The sequence below is a fragment of the Pelodiscus sinensis genome, chromosome 3 (assembly GCF_049634645.1).
Source record: "Pelodiscus sinensis isolate JC-2024 chromosome 3, ASM4963464v1, whole genome shotgun sequence".
Lineage (NCBI taxonomy): Eukaryota > Metazoa > Chordata > Testudines > Trionychidae > Pelodiscus > Pelodiscus sinensis.
The window spans coordinates 182,971,664-182,992,290 of NC_134713.1; the positions used below are offsets into that span (position 1 = coordinate 182,971,664).

The 20,627-nt window shown below is 39.9% G+C and overlaps 1 protein-coding gene across 5 annotated transcripts in view; it reads right to left on the reverse strand.

Annotated features, from left to right (window-relative positions):
• The window catches only part of MEIS1 (Meis homeobox 1), a 146,547-nt gene that overhangs the window by 7,377 nt on the left and 118,543 nt on the right, over positions 1 to 20,627 (reverse strand). For all 5 annotated transcript variants that reach the window (XM_006114089.4, XM_006114090.4, XM_075925570.1 and 2 more), the window contains exon 9: positions 20,328 to 20,404. In XM_006114089.4, the coding sequence (XP_006114151.1) occupies positions 20,328 to 20,404 (77 nt within the window). The remainder of the gene's footprint in view (positions 1 to 20,327; positions 20,405 to 20,627) is intronic.

The following is a 20,627-nucleotide window of genomic DNA, read 5'->3' on the forward strand; positions in this document are numbered from 1 at the left end:
AATTTTTATAGACACTTTTAATACAAAAAATTAAACTACAAGAAACTGTGCTGCAAATCAGTTCATCATTATTATCTTGTATAAACCATGAAAATTAGAAGCATGTGAGCAGAAGGTTAGACTAATTCTCCATTCTCATTACAAGCACAGGTGTAGCACAAACACCATGTAAAAAAGGCAATTAAAAAATCTGCTTTTTTTCCCCCATTAGCTGTCTTAGCTCCATGACCAATTAGAAAATTGTTTAATATCAGGACCTGGCATTTGCAGAAAGCAATTTTCATAGCAACTCTCGTAGGAAAAAAACCCCACAAAGTAATAAGGTGTTTATTTTGATACGTCCAGAAGGCTTTTGCTCTTCATATGTGCATCCCACCCTTGTACTGCCCAGACCTGCCAGAGTAGGAAGTCCTTGGAGAATAAGGGGAACCCTTTCTGGTAGCCGCCTGAGATGGGGGAACGGTTTTAAGCTTGCTACTTCTCCATGAAAACTCTCAGTTAAGAAAATCTTTTCACTCAGACCAAGTAACTGAGAGCATGTTCTAGTACAAATTACCGAACTGTTCAATCTTCCCCTCCTCCAAAGGACACACATTATTAGTAGATTAGGTAGCTTGAATCTTACTTCAATAAACTATTCACGCTGAAATAAAACACATTCTCACCTGTTTGTCCCACACTACCACTCAGGATGTCTACTTTAAGTACATTTTATACACAGGCACTTCCGTAACAGTCTCATATGTATTTTAATAGAAGGAGATATTCTGCAAAACAGCCATGTGTTTGGATGCCTTCAGGGTGAATTCAGATGCAAGAACATTTTCCTTCTGGGCAAAGTAATAAAATGACATTCTTGCTCCTCCCACTAGAAGTCAAACTGAGGTCAGCTCCCCATCCTTGTATCTGTTTAAATAAACTGGTCCAGCTGTTTGTTTCCAAAATGCCCTTTAACCTTCTGTCCCATCCTCCCTGCCTTTGTAACAGAATGCTTTACTTTGCATTATAGTAGATTCCAAACTACTATGCATTAAAAAAGTAACCATTTTAAAGTTTCTTTATTTTTCTTGTGAACCCAAAAGAACACATTCAATTAAAATAGGAATTACTGCCCTGCTTTCAGAAAGCACAATGTGATTCAATTAGATCTACAATTCACATTTCAGGGCTTTTCTCAAAAAAGAAAAATACTTTGTTTTTATTCTTAAATAAATATTTATTTTCCATATTTAACTGTCTTCGACAGTTCTTAGTAAAGAAGGTCCAATAGCAAGATCACAAATAGTATTTATAAAATTATTGTTCAATAAAAATGAGAGAAGCCCTGGTAGCAACAAAATGGTGTCACAAAAAATTAAAATAACCCCTCCAATTGTTACTAGCACTCACATCATTCTCACCCCCCCATGTCAACATTCAATTACTTTTTAAAATGTTGCTTTAAAAAAAAAGCAATAATTTTTTTTAAAGCTTTTACTTATAAAACAAATGACTATTTAAAACTAATTTTATCCAAATACAAATCTTCTACCAACTTCTATTACAGACTATAGTTCCATTCCGGCAAACACTTAACTTTGTACTTAAAACATAGACATAATTTTACTCATGTTAGTAAAGTTACGCACATGCCTAAGTGTTTGCATAAGGAGTGTTTATTTTCACACTGCACCATGTGTCAATAAAGTTACTGTGATGTAGACTCTTTCCCCCTGAATAGCAGAGTCAATAGCTGCTTATAACTAATGTGATTTGTCGAAGTGCAAGTCAGACCTGCCACCAAACTGAAAAATTAACACATTGTATGGAAATCTGCAAAACAATGCATATGCAAATGGATATTTTTGTGAGGGGAAGAGAGTTGAACAGTTGTGCATATCTACAAGTGCAGAGAGGCTGAATTATTTTTTAAGTTAATCTCATTTTCTTCTTCCTTTGGATACAGCAGCTACTATTCTCTCTTTGCTAATCAGGCAAGAATGAACAAAAATCTATTTGTGTAGCTTCTCCCCACACCAAAGAGACCCAAGAAGGAGCACTTTTTTAAAATATGCATTTTGCTGAACTGTTTTCTTTTAGTCTCCAGTGGTTACTGTAGCTCTCCCGTATTTAAAGGTCTCACTATTGTGATAATGAGCATCTCTGGTCACATGGATAAGACTCATAGCAAGGCCCAGTGATGCAGCAATCCACCTTTAAACTTTGACCTTCAGCTCGCCTGACTCCATTGCAATAAACAAGTTTTGTTTCCGTTCATGGAGCAGTAGCTTCACTGGTGATGACAAAAAGAAAAGGCAAACATACCAAAAAAACCCAGAATCAACCACAGCCAATAATTTTAGGGTGAAACTGGCTACATTGCACCAGCCAGAAAGTGAGTATTTTTCACTAAGTCACAAAACCTTACAAGAGGCCTATTTTGCTGGTTTTGTGTCACAGCCACTGTGACGTTTTTCACATAAATCTGCTCTTTCCTCTTGCTGCACCTCCCTTGGCTGCCTGTGTAGTCATCTGCAGTGCTAGCTGAAAAAGTGTGTATTTCACACTTCTGTCCATTAAATAAAATGAGGTCCTCCCTTGCTATCACAGTTTTCTAACGTCACCTTTGCTCATGAATTTACTTCATGGTCAAAGATTTCCAGTGCTATAGTCGATTTACTCATGCAAGCCCCCTAAAGATAGATTTGATGATGGCAAATACAAATTTAATCCTACCTGCCCTCCCAAAATACATACACTTTTACAATATTGCCAGTCTCTGAGCCCTTATGTTATTCCCTGTCAATTTCACACTGGAGAGTGGTGTTGGAATGCTTGCCAGGGGTTTGCATATCAGAAGTGGTGCTATTAAGTGCCAGAAAACAGTCTGCTTCAATCATTTTGAAGCATGTTCCAGCAAACAGGTTTAAGGACTGTAAGAAAACCCACAATACCTATAAAATGGCAAACCCCATTATTAAATCCATTTTTTTTGTATATCTCACTTTTAAAATGTATCTATCTACTTTGACAAGAAAGATGACTTTCAAATAAATTATAAACAGGCCAACTAGGATCCATCCACATATATATTGGTAAAGTACTTAAGGCTACCAACAATATCATTTTTTACAATAGATTATTTCTAAAGCATTACCCCACGTTCAGTTTCAGTTACCAAAACTAGCTAAATAGTCACTTTCAGGACTTGCAATATTATATCCCATTTCCTGGAATCATTCATTTATATACTGTTTCCACAATTTTCCTCAGTTTAACATCTAATTTCTAGAATATTTAAATGTGAATATTTAAATGAGAATAATCCAAGAGTCACAGTTTAGCATGTTTCATTGTTAATTCCCAAATATTTTCAGCTTTGCTTGTTTATATATTTTCCTGTGTCTTTTTAGATAGTCAAAGGAAAAAGAAACTTCTGCAGAAATCATTTCACAACATTTTCACATTTCTAAGTCTAAAATATTCTTTACACATAGCTTTAAAACCACATTCAAGAATAAATTGAATTATCAATAGAGTAACCATAGGATTCCCGATTGTATTGTCTCTGTAATGTTTCCACCTCTTAAATGAGGAATAAATATGAAAAAACTCTTACTATAGTTATTTTAAAGATTTTGTTTTAATCTTGACGCCAGTTAGCAAGCTTAATGACCCATAACTACAATTCATTAATTTCCCATGCTTTCTACACTTCCTTTATTTGTGGAAAATGGTTTCAAGACACTCAAAGTTAATTCAGTCTAAAGCAGATCTCATGAAGCCATATTTGGCAACTTTTCTTGGTTTCTCCTCCTCTGAAATGAATACAGTCAGAATGGCAATACATCATTTAAAACACTAAACAGGGATAGGGAGGGAAGAGAATGTATGCTCTGCTAACCGCCCACTTCAGAAATGTAATATTGGAATTTACTCAAATCAGAGCAAGTCCATCAATCAGATATATCAAAGTTCTCCCTGAAGCTTAGTTTTCCTCCTTTGGCAGTGCTGGAATATTTGTCAAATGAATATAGAGAAGGTTGGGTATTGTGCAAGACAATATTTAAGCGTGAACTACAAATAAAATGCTATGCAAAACTAGTGATGAAAAACCACAAATTAGCTGACAAATTTGATGTAAAGCATTAATGAAAGCCATGTGCTGTTCTGCAGTTTTGTTTTAAAAATAGTTTCAAGCATTACTATGTGATCTTCCAAATCTACTATATATTTGAGAGAGTTTGTTTTCTGTGAATCTGTCTGTCTGTTCAAGAACTCCTCCTAAACGGTAAGAGCTAGGACCACCAAATTCGGTAACCAGCTTCCTCTTATCATAACTTAAGCAAGGCCAGGGGTTTACTGTGCCAGGAAAATGGGATGTGTCTGGAATGAGACTGCTGCTCATTATAATACACAGAAAACACACAGGATCACCAGGCAGGCTGGCTGTGGTCACTCCCTCCCTCTGTCCCCCATCTGCCCAAGCCCCGAGCCTCCCACCCTCCAGGCACCCTTTAGGGAGGACAGAAAAGCCAAAGCTCCCCCCACTCACAATTCATACACCAACATTGCTGGTTATTCCTCTTCATCAGGGAGTGAGGGGAAAGTGCACCGTTTGCTGCACTCCTCACTGACTGGGGAGCTCAGGAGGCAGACAAACCTGGACTTGTTCTAGCCAGGGGACATGCACCCCTCCCCCAGCAGGAACTGCAGCAGCCATGGAGAGGCACTTCTCACCTAGCCTCAATTGCTGTGCACAGAGAGTGCCGGGGAAGTCCTTTCTCCCTGGAGAGGCCTGTATACTGAACCCCCAGCCTCAGCCCCACGTCAGAGCAAAAATGTAAATGAAGCATGTACATTTTATTTTCCAAAAAAATTAATTAAGGACTTGAGCAACGCCGGGTAAATCTTCTAGTGCATTCGTATTGGGCATTCAGAAAAGTTTCTTTGAAACAGTAAAATGCTATTTATTCTCTTGCAAGCACAATCTGCTAATATACCAAACATATCATAAAGACAGAACGGAGGAAGATGTGATCAGATCTACACACACCCAAGTGTGTATGCCTGGTATGCCTTGCCTTTACTAGCCAGGCATGTAAGAACTGTGTCTTTGTCAGCTTCCTGCTTGATCTTCTCTGAATACTGTAAGAATCTCCTCTCCCCCACGCAATGCACCTTCTTGTTATTCATTGTGAGAGACACCCACATTATGTCTAGCCCAAATGGTCTTTCAAAAGCTATGAAGAGGGCCAGGAAGGCACATCCCACACACTGAGCTGAATGAAGGCTCTGCTCAGATGCTACTACCAAATCATGGTGACAGTCATGGCCACTTCTGATACATGCTCTGCAGAAGGAAAGACAACTGATGACTCTGCATAGTGACCGATTCACCCCCTCCTGTCGCTGCTCTTCCCTTGGCCCCAACACTCAGTTGCACCAAGGAAGTCCCTACATAGCACAAAAGCAGGGCACACTGGAGTGATTTCCCAGAATCCTGCTCCTCTCCAACTTCCTGTGCCACTGAACCATACTAGATTTTCTGTATCCAGGTCTCTATGGGGTTGGGGAGAAGCAGGCAGAAATCTCACTCCCCAACACCACAATTCTTTGAAAGAAGATATAAAACCACCTAAGTGCCAGTTGATGCAAGGGTAAATCCTCAAGCAGAGACAAGCTAGCAGGGCTATCTTTCTACTCTTTCCCTGCTCCTAGACAGGGCTGGCCCACAACATTTTGGAACCTGAGGCGTAGAGCTCAAATGACACCCTGATGCCCCCTTGCTTGGGCCAAAATTTTGAAAGGTCTCAATTCTCTGGGTCCTAGTGGCGACTCTCCCCCCCCCCCCCCCCCACAGTCTGGCACCTGAGGCGGCTGCCTCAGTTCGCCTCATGGTAAGGCCAGCCCTGCTCCTAGACCCCATTGTAGAAGTTCTCCACTCATCCTCATGTGCCACAATAAGCCTTCAAGGATCACTACAAGCAGATAAAAAAATAATGGGAAGTGATGAAGTTATCAGTTAGACCAAGAGTGGAAATGAGCCTTCACAACCATGAAATTATACTACGGGCCATGTTCTGGTCCATCACGGAAATGTTGTGAATGGTGCATCTATTTCTAACCACCAGTGCACTTCACACCACATGCTTCCAGCACAAATAATTTCCCTGAGTGGAGGAACAAAATTGCCTTTTGTAGATTATAAAGCCAGAAGGAACCACCATGAACATCTAGTGTGACCTGTTCATCTAGTCTGAGCTCCTGTTTTGCATGCTTTGCTAGGTTATAGAAGCACATGCTCAAATGCACAAACCACACACTTGGCCTCTAACCCCTGCAACATTCTTCAGCATACCTGCAGACAGCCAGAACTGGAGTGCATATCTTTCACCCTAAATTTACCCTTCATCTGCAGCTTTTATGCCATGTTCCAACAGATGGGAAAACCAGAATATGGCCAGATCAGGACAAAATGTAGAAATAGGCTGAATATAAACCCTGAATTCTAAACCTCTGAACTAGATCTGAACTTTGTAACTCGGGTCCAAGTCCACTGCGTTCTAAAATCTACAGTACAGTCAGGTGGCTGGCCTTCAGAAGATAGCTTCAATCTAGTAACTTTGACATTTAACGTACTGAAATGGCTTTCAAATTTTATTGCAGGCCATTGACTTTCTTTAAAAATGCAACTTCCTCTCAGCAACATCTCCTACTGATCTGATATTTCAAGATTATTATTTTTTGAGTAGAATGTAATAGTTGTGCCCAATTTTGATGTCCCTAATTTCCTCTTGTGTCCACAGAAGAAGTATGTACACTGGAGCAGTCATGCAAGTTTCCCCAGTGACCCTCTAAACTAAAGCTGGACCAAATACCTGCAACACATCCATTCAAGCTTAGCCAGGACTCTGAAATTCATTGTATTTATGGACATCAGCCCCTCAAAAGTTGTCAACATAAGTGGTGGTTTCTGGGTTCATCAGGCTTAGCAAGTATAGCACGATCACCACTTTAGCACATGAAAGCCCCTCACACAAAGAATCAAAAAAAGCACATAGAACTTCTCTTTCAATCTAGTTTGGTGTCTTGCCTTGGCATAAATCTCCCCATCTGAGGGGCCGGTAGCCCTCTTCTGAGGTCTAGTGGTTAGTCAACACAAAACATTTGTTCCTGTTGGGAGCCTTGTACAGGCCATAGTCTCCCCATACACTATTCATAATGGATCTTTTGGAAGAGTGTGAAGATGCACCCAGGCTTGTGGCCCACAGTAAAAAAGTTAGAGGAAACAGACTGCTCATCCTACCAGCTGCTGGCTCAATCAGCGGACTGAGAAACGCTCCATATGCTCTTGTGTGTGGAAGCTACAGATCTCTGTATTATGTCCTGTCCTCCAGCAGACCATTTAGGAATTAAGGAACCAGTGTCCCATTTCACATGCTCCCACCCTAATGGGTCATTGGCATGAGCTCAGAGCAGCTAACTAGTTCAGTGGTTTGATCACTGGCCTGCTAAACCCAGGGCTGTGAGTTCAATCTTTGAGGAGGACATTTGGGGCAAAAATTTGTCAGCGGTGGTACTTGGTCCTGCTGTGAAGGCAGGGGATTGGACTTTATGACCTTTAAAGGTCCCTTCCAGTTCTAGGAGATAGGCAATCTCCATTCATAATAAACCAGACCCCTGAAGAGCCTTTCAGGGGTCACAGAGCCTTGAAAACAAGAAGGGCTCGTCTACACTGGCCCCTTTTCCGGAAGGGGCATGTAAATTTCATGAGTCGTAGTAGGGAAATGCGCGGGGGATTTAAATATCCCCTGCGGCATTTAAATAAAAATGTCCGCCGCTTTTTTCCGGCTTTTAAAAAAGCCGGAAAAGAGCGTCTACACTGGCCCCGATCCTCCGGAAAAAGTGCCCTTTTCCGGAGGGTCTTATTCCTACTTTGAAGGGCACTTTTTCCGGAGGATCGGGGCCAGTGTAGACGCTCTTTTCCGGCTTTTTTAAAAGCCGGAAAAAAGCGGCGGACATTTTTATTTAAATGCCGCGGGGGATATTTAAATCCCCCGCGCATTTCCCTACTACGACTCATGAAATTTACATGCCCCTTCCGGAAAAGGGGCCAGTGTAGACGTAGCCGAACAGAATACAAATTGAAATGTTATAGTTTGATTTGTGAATCCGACATGGAATGACCATAATTTGATTTGTTGAATCCCACACAGAATGACTAGGTAGAGTCACTCAGAAACCCATGTCCTGGCCCTTTGGGAAGGAGAACACAACTCTGTTTCCATGCTGATTTGGTCTTTGCTGTTGCTGCTAAGACAACAAAGGTAGCAACTGTGGTGGTGATTTGTGTGACACAGATATCCGTTGAACAGAAACTGAAACCACCAATTCTTTTTGTATGGACCATGAAAGAGCTCTTAGAGACTACTGATCTGAGAGAGCTCATAGGCCAGCAACTCGGAAAGTACTGTTTCAAAATTTTATTGGTAAAGTGATTCCCATTTTGCTTGGAGATTAATTTCCATGAATGGAATCTCCTATTATTGTTGATTCGGGAATCTCCCTACCATGACATTTAATTAGGGCAAGGAAAAGAGTACTGATGACATGATCAAATCAAACGAAATGATCTAGGGAGATCAGAGGAATGGCATATAAGAAGGCAGCTTAGATGATCTTCATAGAATAATAGAATTATAGAACATTAGAACTGGAAGGGGCCTTGAGAGGTCATCAAGTCCAGTCCCCTGCCCTCATGGCAGGAACAAGCACCACCTGATCATCTCTGATAGATGCCTATCTAACTTTGAAGCATACCAGGCTTATGGGGCTCGGGCATCAGCTAATCTATATCAATGATGCCATGATGGCTTACACCAGCCGAGAGGCTGGCCGTCTCAGAGCCAGAGGTGGAATTATAACTGAATATTAGAGCCAATGGATATTACAGCATTTTAACCACTGAAACTCTTCTATGACCTACATTTTGTTTAGGGCTGCAGTGGTTGTATTTTTTTAAAATGGTATCTGCTGTTTTCTTTTTGTAAAAAAGCCAAGAGGGACCTTTACACATTTAATGCGAATATAGACAGTGACACAGTATTTCTGTAGGATTCTTTAGGACCAGCCTGGGTTAAAAAGCACGCCCTCAAAAGCACTTCCTTCCCCGGATGCCTCTGGCTCAGTTTCATTTTTGAGAAGTGAAAATTGTTTTATTCAACAAGAAGGCAACATTTGCCCCCTTTTTAATATTTCAGGTTGACTTTTTAACTACTCAGAAATGCAGTTTGTTCAAGGTAGGTGCAGCCTGAAGCAAGTTTATGATGTGAGGGAGAGGGTCTCTGAGGGCAGGGTTCTTAGCTTTTCGGGGTTTCAATTCTCAAGGGTTAATTGCTGTACACCAATCTCAGCAACTGTTGACATAAAATAGGTGGAGATCAGGTCTGTGCAAGCACAAAATACCAGAAAGGCAAACTGTATGTAAACACACTTAAGACAGATTTGACAAGAATAGACCAAAACCTGACTTGCAAAGAAATGACAAATCATTACTGCTCTCCTCCTCTACTTCCCCTGCTGAGGTTACTTTTTCTTTAAAAACAAAACAAGACAAGAAAAAAACCCTCTCATGTTAAAGAAAAGCTGTGAGCATTTCAATATATTTAAGATTGCTTGAAAACTTAGAAGGGATTGCCATAACCTGAAAGGCGTCCTAAAGATTTTTAAAGAAAAGCTCTTTATACAGAGCATCTACATGGATTTCAATTGTATTTTTTAAAACAATAATTAACAAAGAATTCTGACCCTGATCCTAATAAAGGAGGAGGAGGGGGGGGGGATAAAGCTACTGTAGAATGCATGAATAGGGCCTTTTAATCTTATCTTCACGACACCTGACAGCGCATTAGTTACAGAATATTAATGCATCCACTAAAAAGTTTGTCATATACAAAACTATCATAGAAAAGATGGAATGCCTGGGGGAAAACAATTTTTGCTGCCTATTAACTTCTAAAATGCCAAGCCCCTTGACTGTCATTCTTTTGGCATGCTTGCCTGGTCTGTAGAGTGCAACGTTCTGTTAAGGAAGCTGACTTCCCTGTACTTAAAAAGTGCATGTTCTGATATGCATTTGGTAATTGCTGGCTGTCATTTCATGTAGTTATTGTGTACTCAACACTGGTTGATTTGTTCGCAAAATAGTGGGAAATTATGAGAAGTACACTCTCCTTTTCTTGTTGACCCCATGTACCAAGGAAGGTCTCTCCGTAAGTAGCAAAAGTGAAATTCAGATTGGTACAGAAGGCAAGCCCAAGAGATGGGCACCACTCGAGTCCCACTTAAGACTTATTTTGAGGGTTTAAATAAGCTTTGTGCTAGTTCTCTGCACAGAGATGAATTTTACCCAGGAGGCCTGTGACAAAAGCAGCGGTTAAAATTTTTCAGAACAGATCGTGGTAAAAATCATCTGTCCAATTTTTGGTTACTTTGTGCATGCCAAATGAAATTTACCAGAATAGCGCTCAACATGGTTTGTAGGCCTATTGTTGGTTGTTTGTGTAGGCATAAATTTCACCTGACCTGCACACCAAGAAGCAGGACACACATCCCATAATAACAGAAGGACAAAGCAGACCATGGTCTTCCAAGATATCTCATTTAAGACAGCATAGAGTTCCTGTTCCAGAGGACTTCAGCAACAAGAGAGCTAGTAACAGATAATGGTCTACATATTTATGAATAAGCACACAAAGTCACCTAACCAAGTCACAACCCTCATGCAGAGCCTTCCTTGGACACATTATTTATTCCTACTCAGCAAATCACTGTTGAAAGGGGATTTTGGATATTTCCACAGCTAGAACATGGGAGGAATTTTGGTGAGAGTGGCTATAACAAAGAATATTTATGGCCAGCTTGACAGTGGACTCTGGATATTACTCACTGTTTCTCTTTTACACATGCTACTGTATGTGTCCCCCCACCCCAAGTGGTAGAGACTTCACTGTCACTAAACAACCAGCACACGATGCACCACCACTCTACCAAGTGCTAGTGTTGACACTTTCTATCATCAGACAGGTTAATCATGATCAGAAAAATTAGACTGAGGCTGACGTACTGAACGGTACAATCTTCGAATGTATCTGTTGTTATCAGTGGTCATGTATATTTCTCCATGCTGCCTTGTGAGTTTTAAACTTGATTCAAAGGGTTTATAGTCTTGTGAGGTGATTCACTCTCCATATGAGTTCTACTCCACCTTACTCTGGGGCCAGAGGCAGCCTTGGACCACTTGAAACAAATGGCCTCATGTTTTACTCACAGATGGCAAGAATCTTGTCTCTGGGAATTATAATCTAGTCTTACTTGGGAGCACCAGGAACTTCAACGCTGCTTTGAAGAAATAATGGAGAGCAAATCAACATCTTAACCTTCTAGTATAGAAGGTAGACGAATAGTCTTAGAGCATGGTACATTTTCCCCACTTAAAAATATAATCCCAGAAGTAAAACGTGAGTGTTTTCTCTCTCTCTCTCTCTCTCTCCACACACACACACACACACACACAAACTCTTTAACTATCTACCACCTTTGTAAATGGTTTACTCCTTTTTTTGTTAATTATGCATTTTAACTATACATATCGTATTTAAACCCGTGGTGTAAAACATAAAATTAAGTACATTTTAAAACAGCTAAATGATAGTTCCACAAATATGCATTTATTGGTTTTTTCTTTTAAAAAAAATCACACAAAAGCAGCATCAAAGGCACTTTCCTAAAGTCCTCTAACATGACAATACCTGATGGATTCTAAATTCACAACTCTTCTTGCCGCAAGCTATTTGCTCAGCTTTCCCAATAATACCTTGGTTGTCTGGCAACTTTCCAGGTCTTTCTATGGCAATATGCAAGCTACATATTTTTGATTGATTTCAGTATTTTCTTATGTGTAACTATATAGTATTTTACATAGTGAATATTCCTGATTGCGGTAATTTAAGAACCAAGAAATAGACTACAGATGTAATACTATTGTTACAATTGGCATTCAAGGTGAAATGCATAACAATTAACTAAGACTTAGTGAAAACATACAAGTAAAAAATCTGTTTAGAAAGCCCTGCACATGGAACATTTAGAACAGCTAATTTACCACACATATTCTAAATTGTTTGAATAATCAAACAATTTACTTAGCAAGATTCCTTTTTATGGTTAGTGGATTTGGGGCAAGAGGGTTTAAACCACTTCCCCTTCACGTATCACCTTAATTTTGTTTAGGAATAACAAACACAACACAATATTTAACTAACTACTTTTCATTTTGTATATTCTCCTTTACATCTATTTTTCCTGCTTCAATGGCATTCCTGTGTTTTAGTATTATTGTCAAGCAATGCTGAAACATCTGTAATTGTATTCTTAAAATGATATCAAGAAGTAAAAAGGTGAATAAAAATCTGATGATCTTGATGGATGGCTGAAGTTTATTTGTTAATGTTTTAACATTTACAGGTAAACAAGTACCTATATTTACTCCATCTCTTACTGCTGAAAACATTTTTTATTACACAGATTTAAAATGCAGATTGCCCTTTACTAGTTTTATGTTTACTGGAATAAAAGGAGGAATAGATCAATCTTTTAAAAAGTGCATATTTTGCCACCTGTAACTGAAAACTCTAAGTGTGATATGGTTTGTAAAGGCAATACACCAAGGATATTTGCCCATTATTCTATTTTGCAGTTTTGTAGGCTCTGCATGGGAAAATGCACTCCTGTGTAGACAACCAACACCAGATGTAGGCACCACTTAAAGCAAGTCCACTTAGCCCTAAAAATAGTGTTTAAGTGGGTCTCAAGTGGTGCACTGGTCATGAGACAACCCAGTGCAGAGAGATGACTTTTGCCCTCAGTGAAGTAATTTAGCTAAGCTGGTATCTTTCCAAGTACCTAATTCAACTCACAGGAAATCTTGGGAGCAGACGTGTTTCCTATTTACATCAACGAAAGCTGGATTGGGGCATAACTCTGAATTGTGGGTAACCGCTGTAAAGTACTACTGCTGTGAAGTACTAACTCATATGCATTTCTATGTATTTATTTTCAAATGGGTCCAAACCCAGAGCCGAATCCTACACTAAAGGCAGGTGAACAGAAAAAATCTTCGGCTATTGAGGCCCAAATCTGCCTGACCTTGAAAACGACCTAACAAAGAGCTCAGTATAGTGTGAAAACTGGTCCAATATAGGGATGTCAATATGGGGATGTCAAAGATAAGCCTGGGCTTATCGGTTAATCTTGTTGACAACACACACTCCCCCCTCTTGCTGCCTCTGTGTCAGAGACAGCAAGGGGGAGGGGCTTTAAGCAGGCTCCCCACGAGCACCAGATCCACCTGCCCCCTCCTCCGTGCTGCTGTCTCTGATAGAGAGGCAGCAGCATGGAGGGTGAGAGAAACAAGCTAGAGCTGATATGCATGGGAAGCTGGCTTTCAAGCAGGCCTATCCGTATGTCCCGGCTCCGCAGACCCACCTGCCCTCCGGTTGCTGCCTCTTAGAGAGGCAGTGAGGGGGCAGGCAGGAGGCGGAGCTGGGGGGAGCTGGCTTAAAATCCGGTTCCCCCCAGCACCAGCTCTGCAGTTCCGTGTTTTCTCCCTCACCCCCCACATGCTGCTTCTATCCGAGGCAGGACTACAGCAGCAACCCCTGCCAACAGGAGGGGAGCAAGCTATCCCTGGACAGAGGCTGCTTCACATCTCACAGAGCTCTGCAGCAGCAGCCCCTGTCCATGGGGTGTCCAAGCTCCCAGAGGACAGAGGCTGCTGCCGCGGACCAGTCTCTGTCTGCAATGAGCTCAGACCCTCGTGGGCAGGGGGCTGCTGCCACCTTGCACTGCTGCCTCTGTATCAGAGGTAGCAGCACAGGACAGCAGGCAGCCTGTCTGTACGGAGAGCTGGTTTTTTTAACTGGCTCCTCTGGTGAACTGGTTCCTGCCTGCCATCCTGCACAGCTGCCTCTGATACAGAGGAGGCAGCACAGGGTAGTAGAGGGCTTCCCAGGAGTGGGGCAGGGAGTGCACTGGATGCCGGCCCCACCCCATGGACTATTCACTTACACGGTATCAAACATCTTGAATCCAATAAAAGTTACCACGTCACCCATCTCTCTCTCTCTCTCTCTCTCTCGCAAGAAAAGGTATTCTCCTGTTCTAGACAAAAAACACAGGACCTGTTTGCTTGTGACCAACAGGGCTGGTTCATTGCTTCAGTCACCCCTCCTCCCAAGCCACTGTGCAAAGAGAGGAAGTGGAGAGAACTTCCACTAAATTTCTGCCACTGCCAAGAGGGGTGAAGGAGATGCCATGTCTCTCTTTCCTCTGAAGAGAAGTGTGAAAAGGAGCCCTGTGGCCTCTCTCCTACTGGGCAACAGGGAGCCTCCTGGGCTGTACAAACCTGTCTCTCTGTGGAGACTGAGAAAGAGCTCCATGGATAAATTACCATTTCACTCCAAAATGCCAATTCCATATGGACTGTATTCCATACAGTAGTCCCTTGCTACTGCCAAACTAGTGTGGAACTAAAAACAGTCTAATTTGAATACAGAGAGAACACAAATTGGACCTGTGAGAGCAAGGAGTAGATTAGGGCCAAGATCCTGGCTAGAGGAGGACCAGGAACAAGCTGGAGAAGGAGAAAAGGGGTGAAAAGGGAGGAGAATACATTTCCTTGCAGAACCAGGAGTGGAATTCAAAACTCCTGCATCTCTACATTCCTTTGCTGTAAGCAGACAACTGTCAAAAGTATGTGTCTCATTTCCCTCTAGTAAGTGGTCCACACAGAGGATGACAACATAGTAGTGCTGTCTATCATTTACTCCAGTAGTTCCATAGGAGAGATCTGTATTGTGGATCTAAAGTTTCCAACCCTGCTGATGACACATTTGGGTGATGGTATTGTTCCGCATGATGACATTTTTTTTCATTGTTTTTTTTAAAAAGCTAAGAAAATTACATACTAAAAATCTACACTTCAAAAAACTGAATTTGCAAATTCAAGCTCCCAAATGCAAGTTGTGACAGAAACCTTCATTTGGCTCCCTTGTGCACATGCATCATCATACATGTCTTTAATTATAAAATCAAATAATCTTTTTCCACAGAGATCATTCCAGGCACAGGTCAGTCTTTTAAAAATTCAGGCCATAAGCATTTCAGATTGGATACCCAAAATTAGTAGACATTTTTAATGTTAAATTCTCTGAGCCTCTGTCCTTCATCAGTCAAATAATACCACTCCTGCCCGCAAAGTGGTGCTGTGAAGATTAATTAATTAGTATTTGTGAAGCACTAAGATACAAGAGCAATTAGCACCATAGAAGAGGTCCATCAGGAAATTAATAATTCTGTCTTCAAAGCAAGATTTGACTAGCATGAAGCAAATGAAACACTGAATGAGCATAAAACAAAAGTGAATAGCTGATTATTTCATGTGTACTGTCCATCCTGTGCTCTGAATGAGGCAGAGATAATGTGGAAAAAATGTATATGATCGTGTGATTGTTAAAGACTTTTTCACACTGGGATACACACATGGGGGCCACATAAAAATTGTACAGGCAACCTTTAGTTTGGCATTTCCAAACTTCTGAGTGTTTGACTCACAGTCATAACATTGTGCTATACTGTGTGTGTGTGTGTGTGTGCACGTGCGCACACGCACACACACTTGATATCCAATACACTTCTGTAGTTTCTGTAGGACGTGATTAGAATTGCTTTGCCTCCTAAAAGTACCACTAGTAATTATTTAACATTAGCTCTTAATAGGCACAGATTTACGTGGGATGCAATAAACAAGGAAACTGTATAGATTGTTTGATATACCCTATACTAGCTCTCTGCTGAAATAATAAGTGATTGTATTGCACTTTCTGGATGTTTCAATCACAGAACAGAAGTTTTTAGCACGGGGGGGAAACCATAGTAACCTCTACTCTATCAGGTCCTCTCTATGTCCCTATATACAACACTGTCAAGAATGAACAAATGCCCCTTCTAGTTCAAGTTATCATGCTTTGAATCTAAAGCACTAAGGGAGTTAAATGACTGGCAGGTGAATGATTTTAATGGCTTAGACTAACAACATATTGAATTCTGCCACTGTAGTTCTCACAACAAGCTTTTTGCTACACAATGATGTTTCACACTTTCCACAACAGCAAAATCGAACACTTGCAAACATGGTTTGCAAAACAGTTATAAAACATGTATTAACAGGTATGTTGTGAGCACGACACAAGATCATTCTTCCATTCTACTCTGCGCTGATCAGGCCTCAGTTGGAGTATTGTGTCCAGTTCTGGGCGCCACATTTCAAGAAAGATGTGGAGAAATTGGAGAAGATCCAGAGAAGAGCAACAAGAATGATTAAAGGTCTAGAGAACATGACCTATGAAGGAAGACTGAAAGGATTGGGCTTGTTTAGTTTGGAAAAGAGAAGATTGAGATGGGGAATGATAGCAGTTTTCAGGTATCTAAAAGGGTGTCTTAAGGAGGAAGAAGAAAACTTGTTCTTCCTGGACTCTGAAGATAGAACAAGAAGCAATGGGCTTAAACCTCAGCAATGGAGGTTTAGTTTGGACATTAGGAAAAACTTCCTAACTATCAGGGTGGTTAAACAATGGAATAAATTGCCTAGGGTGGTTGTGGAAACTCCATCTCTGGAGATATTTAAGAGTTGGTTAGAAAAATGTCTATCAGGGATGGTCTAGACAGTACTGGGTCCTGCCACGAGGGCAGAGGACTGGACTCGATGACCTCTTTAGGTCCCTTCCAGTCCTAGTATTCTATGGTTCCAAATGCAAATGCTGCTTGGTTTACAATCAAAATCTTTGTGTATAAAAATCACTTACCTGGACAATTCTAATATAAAAAAAGCATCTTTGTTTAAACTTCTTTATTTTAAGACATCCATCCTGCCACTGATTAGTTTGGTAGGACATCTCATGCCTTCAATTCATGCATACAACCTCCTGTAACTTCAAGTGGAGTTGTGTACATCAACTGATGGAACAACAATGATGTTTCTGAGTGCATGTGAAAAATCATCTCCTTTTCATTAAGAGTTTGCACAGAAAATTAAAATACAAAACTAGCATTTATTGTAAAGGCATCTGAAATATCATGCAAGAAATAGTTTAAATGCTTTCAAACTACACAAAACAAACCTTCTCTTCACTAACTCTTTGGTGGCAAAGTTACAATGCTATCCGGAAAATTCAACGTTCCCATTTTGGACTAACTACTATGCTATTAGACACGAGTTTATGTTTTCCATGCACATTTCATGTATTCCCACATGCTGTGTAGCTGCCAATAATTTATGACTGATCTGCACCCGGGCAGCCCTTCATCCTTTTATTTAATCTTTGTAACAGTGATTTACAATGACTCATCATTAATACAAAAATGTACAATGTGTTAACAAGTTTTGAAGAATCTAAGAAGGAAGGCAAACAATTTTTGAAAGTTGTGGCTGAATGACTTAGGAGCCTGCTGAAAAAAAGGCAAAGTAAAGAATAAACAACCTATGTGCTGCTCCCTGCAGCAAACAATTAATGCAAAAAAAATTGTTCTCCTGCTTACCTTATTATTAAATGTATTAATAAAAATGCTGGGAAACATTTGCATCTAACAACAACTTTGGGGGTCAAATGAGCTGTTCAGTATTTCTCCCATGGGTAGTTTTAAGTAGTTCTTTGTGTGGCCTGCTCTCTTCGACTTTCAATCATAACATCTATTTTTTTAACTTGCTCTTTTTGGAAGTCTCTATACCACATTTGGCAATGCTGCCCCTTCAAGAATCAATGGGAAATCAAACACTGACGCACAATTTTAAAAAAGCACCTAATCAGCTCTCCAGCTTTAAATGTTTTTTTTGGGGGGGGGGGGGGGGCAGGGCGGAGAAACTGTCTCAAGAATGAATAGCACAATTTACTTGTAACTCCATAGGAGAATTATCAAACTGGCACATGCAGTAATGACTATCCTACAGCCAGGAGACTTCAGTTGGACTATATTTTGACCTGTATCTACTTTCTTTCTTTTGCAAAAGGAGCTTATAAAAATATGTGTGATGTAAAACCAACAAAGTAATTTTTCAATTATAAGGCAAGTTGGGTACCAAGAGAGACCACAATGTCACTCAGGAGAAATCTCTACTAGGCTTAGTTCAAAAGCATGCTGTGGCCATTACCTCCTAAAACTTTTCATAAGCCATCCAAAACTGACATACTTGTCCATAGGAAATCATCTACTTCAGTCCAATCCTCCATTCGTACTTTCTCCTGTTGACTGAAAGGACTAACTTCATATTTCTCCTCGTACTTCCTGGCTTTCATTCACAGGCTCATCCTTCTAAGGTTCTCCCAGCATGAAATTTCTAACGAAAGCTGACATATAGCCTTGGACAAACAGTTTAAATATCCCTATGACATACATACAGTAGCAATGCTCACAGGGTATATTTGCTAGCATATGAAAAATGGAAAGAAAAACCCTGTAGGGAGCAGGTTTGAAGTAAGCGGATGGTATGTGTTGATGTGCTAACTGTACATAGTTGCACATTTCCAGAGCTTCTCTAATGCAACAATCTTTCATTTAGCCATCATCATTAAGCAGGAGCCCAGGTTATCTACATGGTCTCTAAAATGGACAAAAGCATCTATCATTAAACTTAAGGACAACAATACAAATTAAGATATTGATTGGACAAACAGTGGTCTAATAAATCTATAACAAACAACAAAAAAAGAAGATACCCTTCCCCTGGGAGATTTAGAATACTGAAATCCAAATTTGCGAGTAAAATATACATTATCATCATGTTAGGATTTTTTTTCTTTTTAGAGTAAATATCTGGAAGCACACTTCAGCATATAAAGGTGTTCTCTGTTTTTCTTTAATCAGTGTCTTACAAGGTTGCAAAAAAAATTGATCTCCCAGGTCTGCTGTGAGGTCACAGAAATTGATAACCCTTACAAGCTATGCTTATGTGAGTCTGCCTGTGTCTTACAGATAGTGCACTTTGTAAATTAATCCTCCAAAGGCAAATATATTGTAAGTAGCTTGTTATCTCTGAAGTACTAAATTGAAGAATACATGGGATTATATTGACAGAAATTACATTTTCTGTAATGGGGTTTAATATAGCTGAAATCTCTCTGATAGGCTTCTAGTCTCTCTCACCAAAGAGGGTTAGTTAATGTAGGTGCAATGGACATCAAGACAAAATTTATTCACTAAAATGGATTAGGCTATGTAATCAGAGATTCGGTAATAATAATCTCTGACACTTGCTGAATGAGGGGAGAGAGAGAACAACTTTTGTCTGCCAACTCGGACTCCTGACTCCCTTTCCCCCCAGCAAGCTTGCAGCTTATGCTGGCAATTTCTGGGTATTACTCCAAAGAAGATAAGGTTTCCCATCATAAAGACTAATTCAAAAATATAAGAACAATTAATTAGGTATACTTAGTTTTACAGGGTATTAGGTTTTGATGCACTTGCAATGTGACATTCGTTCTGGTATTCTGTATGAAACCTGGATTTGTTGCAGTAACAAAGGATAATAAATCAGACTGTTTAAACTAGTCTTGATGCCACAATTTTATACTTAAATAAGAATACTTTTGGCTGGTGCAGAAATAGCAAAGGTTTAATTTTTTAAAGCCATCTCTGCTATAACAAATCAAGGCTCACAACTCTCTTTACTTTAAAATGAATGAATTACACATATAATTTTTTCCCTATAATGCTTCAGTGGGGAAAAAGCAGATTTTTCTTAAAGTTTGTCTCAAGGTTTTCATTAAAAAAAAAAAGCCCAACAAATACACTGAGAGGATACCAAATTAACCTTGTTAGTAAAAAAGAAAATTATTTGATACAAATGGCGATGGACTTAATCAATCTAGCCCGAAGAAAATAGGCAGAATGGTGTACATCTCACTTACATTTTCTGTGTCTCAAGTGATTGATTTCTTAAAGGATGGTTCTGCATACACATTTATATTCAGAAAAAAACACAGACATGCATATAAACTGAAATGCAGCTATTTAAAGAGCTATGAGAAAGTACATACTATATGTTTTCTCCAGGACTAGAACTATAGCTCCCATAACTGAAACCATTCTGTAGGCTACATCACTTTTGCATCAATAAACTTCCACAAAAAGTAAGCAATTGCAGGGTGTGTCAGCAGAATGCCAGTCATTAGAGGGAGGTTGCTAGAGGTCAGACTACCGGCTACGGGTAAACACTAAGTAAAATTACTTACCAATTGTTCACCTGAAGAATAGTGAGCCCCGTGTCTTGTGCCAACTGCTTTTTCTGTTCTTCTGAAGGGTAAGGATGCTATAAGATACCAAAATAAATATATATATTTGAAATGATGGTGTTACTCATTTTAATTAATAATAAAGTGTGACGTCTGTTATTAAAAGGTGAAAATGCTGAGGTGTGTCACTCTTTTGTAATTATTAATGGGCTACTACATCATTTAATTAATGGCAGTAAAAGACAAGCCAATTACAAAGATTAGTGAAGTGTAGAAATAGCTACTTAGAATATTGGCAGT